General features: G+C 42.1%; 1 protein-coding gene across 1 annotated transcript; it reads right to left on the reverse strand.

The window, feature by feature from the left end:
- Positions 1–6,890: 6,890 nt before the first annotated feature.
- On the reverse strand, positions 6,891–7,844 carry LOC134612087 (olfactory receptor 13G1-like). Its single transcript, XM_063456467.1, has one exon. The coding sequence runs from the start codon at positions 7,842–7,844 to the stop codon at positions 6,891–6,893; it is 954 nt and encodes a 317-aa protein (XP_063312537.1).
- Between the last annotated feature and the right edge of the window lie 8,668 nt (positions 7,845–16,512).

A 16,512-nucleotide genomic window follows, 5' to 3' on the forward strand; every position in this document is an offset into this window, starting at 1 on the left:
GGTTATAGGGGCTGCAGGGGCTAGAATGGGTCCAGGGGGTAGGTGGGCTACAGGGGATAGAGGGGTTATGGGGGCTGCAGGGGCTAGAATGGGCTACAGGGATTATAGGGGCTGCAGGGGTTAGAATGGGTCCAGGGGCTAGGTGGGCTACAGGGGATAGAGGGATTATAGGGGCTGCAGGGATTAGAATGGGTCCAGGGGCTAGGTGGGCTACAGGGGATATAAGGATTATAGGGGATGCAGGGGTTAGAATGGGTCCAGGGGGTAGGTGGGCTACAGAGGATAGAGGGGTTATAGGGGCTGCAGGGGTTAGAATGAGTCCAGGGGGTAGGTGGGCTACAGGGGATAGAGGGGTTATAGGGGCTGCAGGGGTTAGAATGGGCTACAGGTGATAGAGGGGTAATAGGGGCTGCAGGGGTTAGAATGGGTCCAGGGGGTAGGTGGGCTACAGGGGATAGAGGGGTTATAGGGGCTGCAGGGATTAGAATGGGTCCAGGGGGTAGGTGGGCTACAGGGGATAGAAGGATTATAGGGGATGCAGGGGTTAGAATGGGTCCAGGGGGTAGGTGGGCTACAGGGGATAGAGAGGTTACAGGGGCTGCAGGGATTAGAATGGGTCCAGGGGGTAGGTGGGCTACAGGGGATAGAGGGATAATAGGGGCTGCAGGGGTTAGAATGGGTTCAGGGGGTAGGTGGGCTACAGGGGACAGAGGGGTTATAGGGGCTGCAGGGATTAGAATGGGTCCAGGGGGTAGGTGGGCTACAGGGGATAGAGGGGTTATAAGGGCTGCAGGGATTAGAATGGGTCCAGGGGGTAGGTGGGCTACAGGGGATAGAGGGATAATAGGGGCTAGAATGGGTCCAGGGGGTAGGTGGGCTGCAGGGGGTAGAAGGGCTGTAGGGGTTAGAAGGGGAAGGGGGATGATTATATGAATCTGTTTATTTTCCCTTACCTGTGGCATGCTGTATCCCATACTGCTTGCTGTCTGTAACAGTTCTCAGGCAGCTCCGCACAGCTCAGTGAACTTATGACACATGATGTCATTTCCTGCTTAATGAGCAGTACGGAGCTGCCTGATCTGTTACAGACAGCTCTCGTGCTGTTTATATTTCAGGCACACTGAGAGGCAGCCTATTGGGGTCTTTGGAAAGACCCCATTAGCTGTCTCTCGGTGTGCCCTGCTGGGACCGGCAAAGGGGAGATTGTATTTTGTAACAGGGGCCCGCGGAGTGCCGTGCGGGCCCCTTGCTGTGTACAGGCTGGCTGGGGAGATGATTAACTCCCCAGCCCAGCTGTTACTTCACTGCAGAGCGGGCGGGCCCCCCAGAGCCTCGGGCCCTCGGTCCATGACCGATTTGCCCGAGTGCTCAGTCCGCCCCTGTATGCTCGTTACTTTTGGATTTATGTGAGTGATTTTAATCTTTCAAGAATAAAGTAGTGTATTTTTACAGAGAGCACTATGGCTTGTTAATTTATCTTTCAGCGCACAGTGAAGATCAGAACACTTTAGATCTGTCACTGTGTTCTAAAAGTGATTAGACACCACCTTTTACTGCACTTTAACTGTGGCAATTTACCCCAATTTTTTATAGGGGCAGCACTTTTCCTGGACACTTCATATTCAGCATTGGTGATCTGACTTTATTTAAGAGTGTTATATATGCAATTTGATATTTGTATTACTATTTTAGCCACAATTGGTATATTATAGGATAACCTTATTCCTATCCCACGCATGCTTAAACTTCCTCACTGTGTTAACCTCTACCACTTCAACTGGAGGGCTATTCCATGCATCCACTACTCTCTCAGTAAAGTAATACTTCCTCATATTATTTTTAAACATTTGCCCCTCTAATTCTTGTTGTGGTAGTTCTCCTTCTTTTACATATATTCTCCTTCTTTACTGTGTTGATTCCCTTTATGTATTTAAATGTTTCTATCATATACCCCCTGTCTCGTCTTTCCTCCAAGCTATACATGTTAAGTTCCTTTAACCTTTCCTTGTAAGTTTTATCCTGCAATCCATGAACCAGTTTAGTAGCCCTTCTCTGAACTCTCTCTAAAGTATCAATATCCTTCTGAAGATACAGTCTCCAGTACTGTTTACAATACTCCAACTGAGGTCTCACCGGTGTTCTGTACAATGGCATGAGCACTTCTCTCTTTCTACTGCCAATACCTCTCCCTATACAACTAAGCATTCTACTAGCATTTCCAGCTGCTCTATTACATTGTCTTCCTATCTTTAAGTCGCAACAGCTCTGACCATTTTTCTAATTTTTCTAAATCATTTGCCATTTGACTTATCCCTCCTGGAACATCAACCCTGTTGCAAATTTTAGTATAATTTGCAAAAAGACATACCTTACCATCAAGACCTTCTGCAATATCACTAATAAAAATATTAAAGATAATTGGGTCCAAGCACAGATCCCTGAGGTACCCCACTAGACCTTGCTTCGATTATACTCTGTTGACTACAACCCTCTGTTGCCTGTCATTTAGCCACTGCCTAACCCATGCAACAATATTGGAATCCAAACTTAAAGATTGCAGTTTATTGATGAGCCTTCTATGTGGAACAGTGTCAAAAGCCTTACAAAAATCTAGGTAAGCAATATCTACTGCACCACTCTGATCTATTATTTTAGTTACCCAATCAAAAAAATCAATTAGATTAGTTTGGACCTGAGAGGAACCTAGTTACAAGCAAACATTCCCAGACACTCCTCCACTGTGCCTGATAGCTAATTACCTGAGCACACAAACACATAATTACATTATCTCTCAGTTACAAAAACATACAATTTAACAAACCCCCAAAACACATGGAAACCCCACAAAAGTCCCATCCCTTTATAGCCCCGATCTGGGTGACCAACATATCCAAAAATCACCCAGGTCGGTTCAGGGGTTCGGGATTTTCATGGAAGTCAATTATTTGACCCACCGTGCATATGGTCCTATGCTTAAAACAGTTCCAGGAAATCAGGGCTAATGGTCGGTTTCTTTCAGGAGCACCAAAGTTCATAAAACACTGAACGGAATCCGTAAGTTACTTGTGTAGCCTGTTCCCCTTGTTCATGAGAACGTTTCCACCAAACAGTGCCTTTCTAAGTGTGGTATAACCGAACGCAGGTGATGATGGAAGTCCAGCGGTGTTCGGGAGTTTCGGTGTCCGATTTTAGTTTACTGAGATTTATGCACAAACACAGCTGCCTGCGTTTTCGGGAACAAGATGGCTGCCACCTCGTGGTTGTTCATACAAAATGCATCCATCCAGATGAACACTTAGATCACTGCGGTGGAAATTGCTACAAAGTATATATTGGGCTTAACCAACCAAACTCTTTTATTCGTGCGGCAGTTCGGTTCCCGAATAAAATAAGCCAAATTGCACAAACCAAGCCTTTTTTCAGTGCATTTAGCATGGCCCATAATCCTGGGGCGGGAAGCTGGCTAGCAGGCTCCTCCAGTAGCCCGTGACGAGGTTCAGTTCGTCACATCTGGGTTGTCTACTTTAAAAAAAATATGTACATGTGAGCAGGGCCCCCACCAGAAATTTTGGGGCACCTAACTCAGCCCAGGGTCCCCCTGGGGCCCCCTGGGGCCCGCCTCCAGGAATACACACACACACACACAAACACACACACTGATACAAAAGGACACAGATACATACTAACAGACACACACACTGAAACAGACATACACGCATACAGGCATACTTACTGACACACACATAATGAGACATACACACATATACAGACACACAGGCATACATAGTGACAGGCAGACACATACTAACATACATACAGACACACATGCATGAGGACATAAAGACACATACATACATACATACATACCCACAGACATACATACATACACACATACATTCATACATACAGACATACAGACCCTGACATCCATACACACAAACATTCATAATGGCATACAGACATACACTCATAATGGCATACAGACATACATACATACATTCAGACTGACATACATGCACTTAAAAAGACATACTGACAGACATACATCCATACACACATACACACAGACATACGTTCATAATGATATGCAGACATATATTCATACTGACATACAGACATACATATATACATACATAGACATACATACATACATACAGACATACTGACAGACATACAGACCCTGACATCCATACACACATACATTCATAATGGCATACAGACATACACACATAATGGCATACAGACATACATACATACATACATTCAGACTGACATACATGCACATAAACAGACATACTGACAGACATACATGCATACAGACATCCATACACACATACACACAGACATACGTTCATAATGATATGCAGACATACATTCATACTGACATACAGACATACATATATACATACATATATACATATATAGACATACATACAGACAGACATACATGCATACAGACATACATACATAGACATACATACATAGACATACATGCATGCATACATACATACAGACAGACATACATACAGACATGCATGCTTACATACATACAGACATACATGCATGCATACAGACATACATAGACAGACATACATACATAGACATACATGCATGCATACATACATACAGGCAGACAGACAGACATGCATGCATACATAAATACATACAGACAGACATACAGACATCCATACACACATACACACGGACATACATTCATAATGATATGCAGACATACATTCATACTGACATACAGACATACATATATACATATATAATGACATACAGACATGCATATATACATATATAGACATACATACAGACAGACATACATGCATACAGACATACATACATAGACATACATGCATGCATACATACAGACATACAGACATACATACATAGACATACATGCATGCATACAGACATACATACAGTCAGACATACAGACATACATACAGACATACATACAGACATACATACAGACATAGACATACATGCATGCATACAGACATACAGACATACATACAGACATACATACAGACATACATACAGACATAGACATACATGCATGCATACAGACAGACATACATACAGACATACATGCATGCATACATACATATACATACAAACAGACATACATGCAGACATACATACATACACAGACACACATACATACATAGACATACATACGACATATATACATAGGCATACATACAGACAGACATACATACACAGACATACATGGATTCACATACATACATACATAGACATACATACATACATACACAGACATATATGCATACAGACATACATACATACATACATACATGCATGCATACAGACAGACATGCATACATAGACATACATAGAGACAGACATACATACATGCATGCATGCATACAGACAGACATACAGACATACATAGAAATACAGACACACACACACAAAGCTAATTTTCCAGCCACCCTCCTGTCTCTTAACTTGTCTTTGCAGGAGGGTGGCTGGGGCTGATGGGAGTAGTCGGCTGGCTCTCCCTCACTGCCGCGCGCGCACTCTCCTCCCGCGTGGAGTGAGCTGGGAGGAAGTGACTACTTCCTCCCAGCAGCACTTGCTGCGGCTGTTTTTTTTATTTTATTTTTTAAGGGGCCTGGTCGGGCTATTACACGGCCACAGCGCTGACCAGGCCCCTGAAAATACAGGGCTCATCGGGTGGCCCTAAGTGCATGGGCTACCCGATGGGCCCCATCAGCGTGCGGGCCCCGGTGCAAGTGCACCGGTGGCAGTTCTGCCGCTACACGTGGGGCCCGGGCTGCCAGGCCCCCAAGGGCCGCCGGGCCCCCCAGGGCCGCCGGGCCCGTGACAACTGTTATGGTTGTCACCCCCTGATGGCGGCCCTGCATGTGAGGTGTGATCAGAGATTTATGACAGATAACAGTGTTACAATGTCACTATTGATAAATATTAAAAATATATATTTTAAAATAGCAATTTCCTACTTGTACTTATAGCCCTATAACTTGCAGGAAAAAAAAAAGCAAAAAAGCATGTAAACACTGGGTGTTTTTAAACAACATTTTGAATCTATTTTCATTAGCTTTTGTAGATGAGTAAAAGATTTGTCAAGTAAAAGTAAAAAAAAAAAATGTTTTTATTTCAATTTTTCACCATATTTTATTATTTTTTTTTAAGTAAATTATATGACATAATACAAACCATTGTATGTCCTGAAAACTTTTTTGTATGGGGACATTAAATAAGATAGAGGAAAATTACAGCTTAACACAAACACCACAAAAGTGTTAATGTCCTGGTCCTTAATGTACAAAGTGGCCAAAACAGTCTGGTCCTAAGGGGTTAATTGATTTGTAAAAATATTTTTCTGCAGTTGTACTAGTTATATACAAATTATTATAATCAAAAAAAGTTAAACAATTAGCTGTCCTATAAATTAATATATTGTATGTATGGGTACGCCTAAAAAGAAAGTGTTTCCGTGGATGAACACAGCAGAAGTGCCAAAACGGTCTTTGTTACAAATGCACACAATCTAAACAGACATTTAGATCAGACTAGTAGGTGTTTAAAATCAATATGTCTATTTGTGTTAGACTCCTTACAGCTTATGCATGTAACATGGAAAACATAATAATGCTTACAAAAATTGCCAGATTAATTTACTGTCTCCTCTAACATGCACTGGGAGGAAAGTATATATAATTTTCCACAATTTCATTAAAATAAAAATACATCAACCAATAATACATCAACTAGTATTTTTACTTGCAAAATTCTTGGAAAAAAAAAAAAGGTCAACACCCATTATTTCAGCCGTAGACTTCTTAAAATAAGCTCATTAAATCAGTTACACAAATATTAATATTAACAACCAGATCTTATTTTGCTGATGCTTGACGTCTGTGAATCAACAACCTCTTGGTTACTTTTCTTAAGGATTCTTTAACTTCCACATTTCTAAGGCTGTATATTATAGGATTTAGAGTGGGTGTAATCACTGCATAGAGTGCAGACACTATCTTGTCTTTCTCTAATGTAAGGCTAGATCTTGGTCGTATGTACGTGAATATGACTGCACCATAGTACATGGACACAATTGTAACATGAGAGGCACATGTGGAGAATGCCTTTCGTTTGCCTTCAGCAGAACGTATTTTCATTATGGTGTTAATAATGAAGACATAAGAAATGCAAATAAGAATGAAACAGCAAATTCCAAGGATGAAATCGGCAGTGAAAACCAGAATCTCATTCATGTAGGTGTCAGCACATGCCAGTTTTAGCAGTGGCATTATTTCACAAAAGAAATGATTTATTTTATTATCAGCACAGTAGGGAAGCCGGAATGTAAAATAAGTATGTTCTGTGGAATTAAAGCAGCCAATAACTGAGATGGTGATTGCTACAATGATACAGACTCTCCGATTTATAATGGTTGCATACCTCAATGGGTTACCAATTGCAATATACCGATCATAAGCCATAACTGTAAGAAGTAGAAGTTCTACACCAGTAAACCATGTGAAGAAAAAAAGCTGAGCTGCACATCCATAATATGAAATTCCTTTTGCATTAGCTATATAGCTGTTAAGCATCTTTGGTATAGTAGCTGATGTACAGCAGATATCAAGAAATGATAGAAATCCCAGGAAAAAATACATAGGTGTATTAAGGCCTGAGTCAATACTTATAAGAGTAAGAATGATTACATTACCTGCTAAGGCAACTGTATAAATGAACAAAAATGAAATAAAAATGAAAGGTTCCAGTTCTGGCCGAGTTGTTAATCCCAAAATAATAAATTCTGACACAATGGAGACATTGGATTCCATGTTTCTATGAAAATGCTTTTGTTCTAAAAACAACAAAATGCAAAACTATAAATACCTATTTTGAAAAGATAATTCCAAAGTTCATAATATAAAAGGACCTGTGACCTTCAGGCTTGAAGAAAGGAGATTTCATCTAGGGCAAAGAAAAGGTTTTTTTACAGTAAGAGCAATAAGGATATGGAATTCTTTGCCTGAAGAGGTGGTTTTGTCAGAGTCTATACAGATGTTTAAACTGCAATTGGATAAATACTTGCAAAAACATAACATACAGGGATATAATTTCTAATTAGTGGGGTAATAGCTGCTTGATCCAAGGAGACATCTGACTGCTATTTTGGGGTCAAGAAGGAATTTTTTTTTTCCTAGTTTGTTGCAAAATTGGAAGCGCTTCAGACTAGGTTTTTTGCCTTCTTTTGGATCAACAGCAAAAGCATATGTGAGGAAGGCTGAACTTGATGGACGCAAGTCTCTTTTCAGCTATGTAACTATGTAAACTATGTAAGACAATTTATTTGATTTGGTAAAAAGGGCAGCAAATAATTACAATTTATACAAATAAATTAATAAATACCTATAAGCAAACTCCAAAGACAGCAGTTTTCATTTTCTTTTTTATCATTTTAAATAATGTAATTGTGTGTCTTATTTAGTTAGACACTATTTAGTTGGCATAGGTTTGAACAGAGCAGATCTAACTTCAATAGATATATATTTGTCCATCAGAAAATGTTGCTGGTAAGATATGGCTATATTGGTTTTCTCTATAATTTTGTCAAACTATTATTTGTTTTCTAAATATTAGTCTATAGGAACCTTTTTAGAATTTAAATTTGGTTCCTATTAAAAATAAATATTTGTAATGCCCTCTCAAAAATGCCTTTCACAACTCCCTTACATGCACCAAAATAGTTTCAAACTCTAACAAGGAACATATCATAATATACATTGCAATATATTCAAAAGTGTTATGGTCACATATTTAAAAATGCACATGAAATATTTGTTGTGTTTGTGTCACAATCAAATTAGTAATACTTTCCTAACAAAGGCCACATTGATAAGAAATCTACTAGTTGCAAAAGTGCATTTCGATATTTACATAGACTTCAGAAGGAATTATTGATAGTTTTACAATATTTAGTAACACAAATAATTATATAAAACTGTTTGTAAAGAATAGCAGCTTTTGGTAGCAGTAACATTTTATTTCTCTATGCTTTATCCCAATTGTTATTTGGATAAAATATACATTATTTATGGGTAGCACATTAAATATTGAAACAACAATTTCAAATACCTATTTCCCCATGAGAAAAAAACTAAGTGATAATGTACAGAATACTACAGTCCATACCAGCAAACCGTGGGAATGTAACACAACTCACATTCTTTTATATCTCAGATTCAGCAAATCCATCGCCACTGTAGTAGAATATTTCATTCGGTATATCAACTTGTTTTTTTTTTTTTTTGCCATTTGCTGTTAATTGAAACACAAGCTCCTTAAACACATTCTAAGATACTTACTAGGATTTCTAACATCACACATTTGTTATCCAGATTTCTGTGGAAGAATTAAGAACAGAATCAAGTAATTATCATTGTTATGATATTTTGCATCATATACAAAACTTGTATTAGCCGTGTGACCCCGCAAAGTTGAGATATACATTTTATTTCTACTACTTGTGTAAAAGAGAATGGGTTCACAATCTTATTTTAACAATAGTAATTGCTGACTACTGGGTGTAAGTTGGATGTAAACATGACGTAAGTTGGACATATAAGCGGTATTAAGGCAGATTTGTGGAAATATGCATATTAGGTTTGCTGTAGCGAACCCTAAATTAAGTTAGTGCCACTCCACTTTAAGCACATTAAGCCTAGGGAAGTGAAGCCTGAATTAAGAACCCTAAAATATCTAAAGGATGTGCACAAGGACCAATGTTATGTTGGAACAAACAACATTTATATTTCAATAGTAATTACATTTTTTGTATCTCTCACCTTGTTAAAATCAAGCTATGGTTTATAAGGAATATCTGTATATCAATATATATATATATATATATATATCAATATATATATATATGGCATTTGGGACAAACTGATCCCATAAGGGATTTGGGGACTTTGAAAAAAAAATAATCATAGGGATAATGCACAATTATGCACAAAGCCGTTTAAAAAGGCATTAGTTATTTTGTGTCCCTAAACCCAAGACACCTATTGCAGATATACAATATTAAACTAGTTCTTACCTATTATTAAATGTACTAATCGGTTTAAAATTTCTTTACATGTAATAATCATACATAAATTAAAGGACCCATGCCTGAGTCACCATGCTTTATGCTTTTCATGTGGCATCCATCAAGGTTACTTTGACTGCACATTTCTTAAGACAGGTTTCACATCACTTCAAGTCACACTTCTTATTACTTAGTACTGCTTAAACTGGATGGATCCTCAACACTTTTGTCTGCCTAATGGTAGCCATAGACTAATTAACTTGAACATATTGGGAGAACCCATTGACTGAGAAAGAGAATGTAGTCTAGTTGTCCAGTTAGCTTCAACAAAACATAGAGATGTTATCTGTCAAATTCAATGAGATGAAAATAAGGGCTAGATCTAAATCAAAGTCTGTAAACATAACCTTTATTAAATCAAAATATTTATAAAGAATGACTCCAAATAGCATTTCCTATAATAGACTTGAATAGCTACATGAGAATATATTCATCTGACAAATGCATACATTTGAATATTCCACTAATAAAGTGAAATAGTTCATCGGAAAAACAAAAAAAAAAAAAGTCATACTTTTTAGTTGAGATCAAATACACATAATCACATTGCTCCCCCTAATCAAAATCATCATCAAGGTCAGAGGCGGCTCTCTAAGGCCTCGCGCTGGCTTGGGCCTCGCGGTCGCTTAAACCACCTGAGGGCAGGCTGTGTCGGGTCCTCGGTCAGTGACTGAGGACCTGACACCAGGAGGGTGCCCAGCGGTGTGCCCGGTATGCCGCCGGGTGCGAGGCCCCTCCTGGCTGCCCGGAGAGCCACCACAGACACTGGTCGGCAGCTCCGCAGTGAGCAGAGCTGCAGACCATGTGTCTCATGAAAACTGGGCAATCAGAGCATTGCCGTGGGTTACCACAGCAACGCTCTGATGGTCTTGCAAGATTACATGGTCTGCAGCTCTGCAGAGCTGCAGACCGGAAGCAATAGCCACCAGACCACCAGGGAGCCCACTGGACTACCAGGCAGCCCACATTGGACCACCAGGGAAGAAAGGGTAAGTTGTCTCCCCCCTCTCCACATCAGACCCCCCTCTTTCTCACATCACCCCCCTCCCTCAGCATCACCCCCACTCACCACCCTCAGCATCAACCCCTCACTATCACCTCCCCTCAGCATCACCCCCCTCACCACCCTCAGCATCACCCCCTCACTACCACACCCCCTCACCAACCTCAGCATTACCCCCTCCCTCAGCATTACCCCCCTCACCATCACCCCCTGCCTCAGCATCACCCCCTTCACCATCAACCCCCTTCCTCAGCATCACCCCATCACCCCCATCATGATCACCCTCCTTCCTCAGCATCACCCCCCTCATCACCCCCTCACCATAACCACCCCCCTTACCATCAACCCCCTCAATCACTTTTACCCCCTCACTATCACCCCCTCACCACTCTGAGCTTCACCCCTCACCATCACCCCCTCCCTCAGCATCACCCTCCCTCACCACCAACCCCCCTCACCATCAACCACCTCCCTCAACATCACCCCTGTGACGAAGTGCCCTTTGCCACTTGGTCCTGGAGAGGCCTGCTTGCCAGCCTCTTGCCCTGTGATTATGGCCCTGTGGTGTATGGCCCTTTAAAACAGTACATGGGCATATGAAGACCTTTTGTGACAATGTCCCTTTAAAACTGTGTCCCCAGTGTCCCCAGACTGTTAAACTATTTTGTACATGTAATTTTCCTATTTGGTTCGGTAAATGGGGCTTACTGTACCAAGTACTGCACAGGCGGACCACACAGAAGTGGAAGTGTGCAGCTAATTTACCTCCCAGGCTAATTGCCGACTGCTGGGTGGCCTCCGTTCGTGCAGTCGAACACGTGGCGGCGGCCATCTTTATTTAGTCGAACGCGGTCGGCGGTGTGTGCCGTCAAATTCATGGAACTAAAATTGGCCACAAAATGGCACCAACACCGCTGAAGTTTTACCTTCCCTGGAACTAATGCATTCGACAATTCGAATGCCGTTCGACAATTCGAAAGCCGTTCGACAGTTCATTCGACAATTCACATGGTTGTCGTTCGTCTGTTTGAACTAACTTTAACATGGGAAATAGACCGGCCGCACAGCCTGATTCTCTGGAACTGTTGCGGTCGCCGGCCCGCCGAGCCTCACGGTCGTGCCCGACCGGCACGACCGCTCCGACTACACGAGCTTACCTGCTCGTCGGCGAGCCGGGAACCGCGCACATAGTTCTTCCGGGCATCGCGCCCGGATCCAAGATGGCGCCGACCGCGTGGTCGCGTCTATTACCAGCCCCGCCCCCGAGAATTATACCAACGTGTGCGTGACGTCACGACGTCAACGCACACGCACGTTTTGGGGTCAGAGGTCGCCCTCTGACCAATCATAGCCTAGAGAGGGGTATTTAAACCCCTAGCTTTCCCCATTACTTTGCCATGTCGTGGTTTCAGTTTCCTGGTTTCCTGAAAGTGCTATTCTCGTGTTTCTGATTTCCTGGTATCCTGATCCTTGGCGTTTCCCTGGTTATTCTGATCTCTGGTTTCCCTGACTTGGCTTGTTTATCGGTATTGAGTATTTTCTGGCTTCCTTGACCTTGGCTTTCCCTTTGACCATTCTCTGTCTCTAGCGTATTAGTCCGGCCATTCTAAGGACCGGTTTACGCTCTTTCCTATTATTTTCCTTTTCTTACTTATGTATATGTTTACATACTTTCTGCGTGCTGTACCACATTACTAGTCGTGACATTACGACATGGCCATGGATCCTGCAGAACTATGCAAGCATATGATCGCATGTGAGAGTAGGGTGGAGGATATGGACCACAGGTTAGACCAATTTGCCCAGGCATTTCAGACCTTGCTCCAGAGGACTGCCTATTTAGAGGTCCCTCCGGTACCACCTGTGGTTCCGCCACCTGTAGTGGTTCCCGTACCACATAAACCACCGTCCATAACCTTGTCACCGCCCCCACGCTATGGAGGTGATTCTAAGGAATTCAGAGGTTTTTTAAACCAAATTGAATACCACTTTGAGGCCTCTCCAGGTTCATTCCCAACAGATAGATCTAAAATAGGCTATCTGATGAACCAATTAACTGGAAAAGCTTTGACCTGGGCTAACCCCTTATGGGAAAGTGGTGATGCAGTAGCTCGTGATTACAATACTTTTCTTACGGCTTTTAAAGCTACATTTGAACCGAAAGGCAGGGAGAAGAACGCTGCCAAAGCCCTTATGCGAATCAAGCAAGGCAGTCGTTCTGTAGCCGATTATGCTATAGAGTTCAGGACATTAGCGTCTGAGGTTGATTGGACCAATAGCGGTCTGGTGGCTGCTTTCTCTGAAGGTTTAGCTGAGAATATACAAGATGAGACTGCAGCTAGAGACCTTCCGGTTAGTCTAAATGAGTTTATTGCCTACATGATAAACATTGACAACCGGCTCAGAGAGAGAGAGAAAAACAAACAACGTAACAGACGCTCTAATTTGTCCATAGCTCCTCGTTTCTCTAACCCAGTGGTGAGTAGCCAGACGCCTCTTCCAGAACCAGAACCCATGCAATTGGGTAGTGCTAAACTCACTGAGGCAGAGAGACAACACAGACGTAACGAGGGGTTATGTATGTATTGTGGCAAGAAAGGGCATCTAAGGTCATCATGCCCGGTTCGGCCGGAAAACTTGCACACCTAAGGCACGTACGGGGACCGACCTTAGGTGTGATGTATATGTCCCCTAAATTGACTAAGAACCGTTTCCTTATCAAAGTAACCTTATCTTTCGAGAACACTACTATTCAATGTGAGGCTATGATTGACTCTGGGGCAGCGGAGAATTTCCTAGACAAGGAATTCTCTGCAAGACATCTCCTGCCCTTAAGACATAAAGAGAAACCTATAGCAGTCGAGGCCATTGATGGGAGACCTCTTACCCAGCCTTTCATCACACACGAAACTCTGCCAATCACTGTTTCAGTGGGTGTTCTCCATTCTGAAGAAATGACCTTTCAAATTATCTCTTCACCTACAGTTCCGATAATACTCGGTTTCCCTTGGCTCCTTAAACACAATCCGCGTTTGGATTGGATTGAAGGAGAGATTGTGAGTTGGGGTGAGAGATGCAAAGATGTCTGCTTTAAACAAATCCCACAACCTATTGGCACCATTAATGTTCCTGTTACACCTCCCTTGACCACACAAATTCCACAACAGTATATGGATTTGAAAGAGGTATTTAACAAGGTCCAGTCAGAAGGGTTACCTCCTCATAGACCTTATGACTGTACCATAAACTTATTACCAGGGACTATGCCTCCCAAGGGAGGAATCTATGCCTTGTCCCCCCAGGAAAATCTTTGTTTAGAGGAATACATTAAGGAGGCTCTCAGAAAGGGTCATATCCGTAGGTCCTCCTCACCAGCCGGGGCTGGATTCTTCTTTGTCTCTAAAAAAGAAGGAGACCTACGCCCTTGTATTGATTATAGGGGTTTGAATAGGATTACCATTAAAAACGCCTACCCTATTCCCCTTATATCAGAACTATTTGACAGATTGAAGGGAGCTCGAGTCTTTACCAAGCTCGATCTCCGAAGTGCATACAATCTAGTTAGGATTAAGGACGGTCACGAATGGAAGACCGCATTTAACACAAGAATGGGACATTACGAATACCTGGTTATGCCGTTTGGATTATGTAACGCTCCAGCGGTATTCCAGGATTTTATTAACGATGTCCTAAGAGAGTACCTTCACATGTTCGTTCTAGTGTATTTGGACGACATTCTCATCTATTCCCCAGACCTAGAGACACATCACGAACATGTGAGAATTGTACTGAAAACCCTGTTACAAAACGGCCTTTACTGTAAACTGGAGAAATGCCAGTTTGACCAAACGGAGATACAATTCCTTGGATACGTTATATCTCCGTCTGGTTTCCAGATGGATCCTCGTAAACTGGAGGCAGTCTTACAGTGGCCATTACCCAAGGGCCTTAAAGCTACTCAACGCTTTATAGGTTTTGCGAATTACTACCGCAAATTCATAAGGGGATTTTCCTCCGTGATTTCCCCTATAACCAATTTAACAAAAAAAGGAACAAATTGTATATCTTGGCCCAAAGAAGCAAGAGAGGCATTTGAACGGTTAAAATCTTTATTTTCCTCAGCACCTGTCCTGACCCATCCTGATCCATCCAAACCATTTATCCTAGAGGTGGATGCATCAGAAACAGGAGTTGGAGCCATTCTGTCTCAAAGAGAAAGTCCTGATACGCCTTTACATCCCTGTGGATTTTACTCTCGCAAACTCACACCTGCAGAGAGGAATTACGACATAGGGAATAGGGAACTTTTGGCCATTGTACTTGCCCTTAAGGAATGGAGGCATCTCTTAGAAGGTTCCAAAGAGCCACTTTTGATCTTTACTGATCATAAGAATTTGGCTTATATTGGGGACGCTAAGAGACTGTCCTCTCGTCAGGCTAGGTGGTCATTGTTCCTCTCCCGATTCAATTTCGTAATTACGTACCGGCCTGGTACTAAAAACATCAAGGCAGATGCACTTTCTCGGCAGTTTGAGACAGATGAAGTACCAGAACAGGAGATATATCCTATTGTACCTCCTGAATGCCTCATTGCCACTACTGTCTCCGAAGTGTCTTCTCCACTCTTCTGTGCCATAATAGCAGATCAAACTCAGGCACCTGTGGGAAAACCTCCGGACAAACTGTATGTGTCACCTCAGTTTCAAAAGAAGATACTAGATTTGTTCCATGACAACCTCACAGCGGGCCATCCTGGAGTCCATAAAACTCTCTCAGCCGTCTCCAGGAGATTTTGGTGGCCTGCTCTCAGAAACGACATCAAAGATTATGTTGGGGCATGTCAAATATGTGCAGTTTCTAAAGTTCCTCCTAGGTCACCTCCTGGACTGTTACAACCACTGCCCATACCTAGTGCCCCCTGGACCCACTTGGCCATGGATTTCATTGTGGATCTACCCAGTTCAAACGGGTTTAATACAGTCCTTATGGTTATTGATAGATTCACGAAGATGGCACATTTCGTCCCACTTAAGAAATTACCATCTGCTCAAGATCTTGTTCAAATATTCTTGAGAGAGATCTTTCGGTTGCACGGTGTACCCAAAAACATAGTATCTGACAGAGGTACCCAGTTTGTTTCTAGGTTTTGGCGTTCCTTTTGCAAACAATTGGGCATCGAACTCTCCTTTTCATCAGCATATCACCCTCAAACAAATGGAGCAGCAGAGAGGGCGAATCAGTCTTTAGAAGCCTATTTACGTTGCTTTATAAATGCCAATCAATCTAACTGGTATGAGCTCTTACCCATGGCTGAGTTCGCCAGAAACAACGCCACTCATGAATCTTCTAATCA

The sequence above is a fragment of the Pelobates fuscus genome, chromosome 5 (genome assembly GCF_036172605.1).
Source record: "Pelobates fuscus isolate aPelFus1 chromosome 5, aPelFus1.pri, whole genome shotgun sequence".
In the NCBI taxonomy this organism is placed as follows: domain Eukaryota; kingdom Metazoa; phylum Chordata; class Amphibia; order Anura; family Pelobatidae; genus Pelobates; species Pelobates fuscus.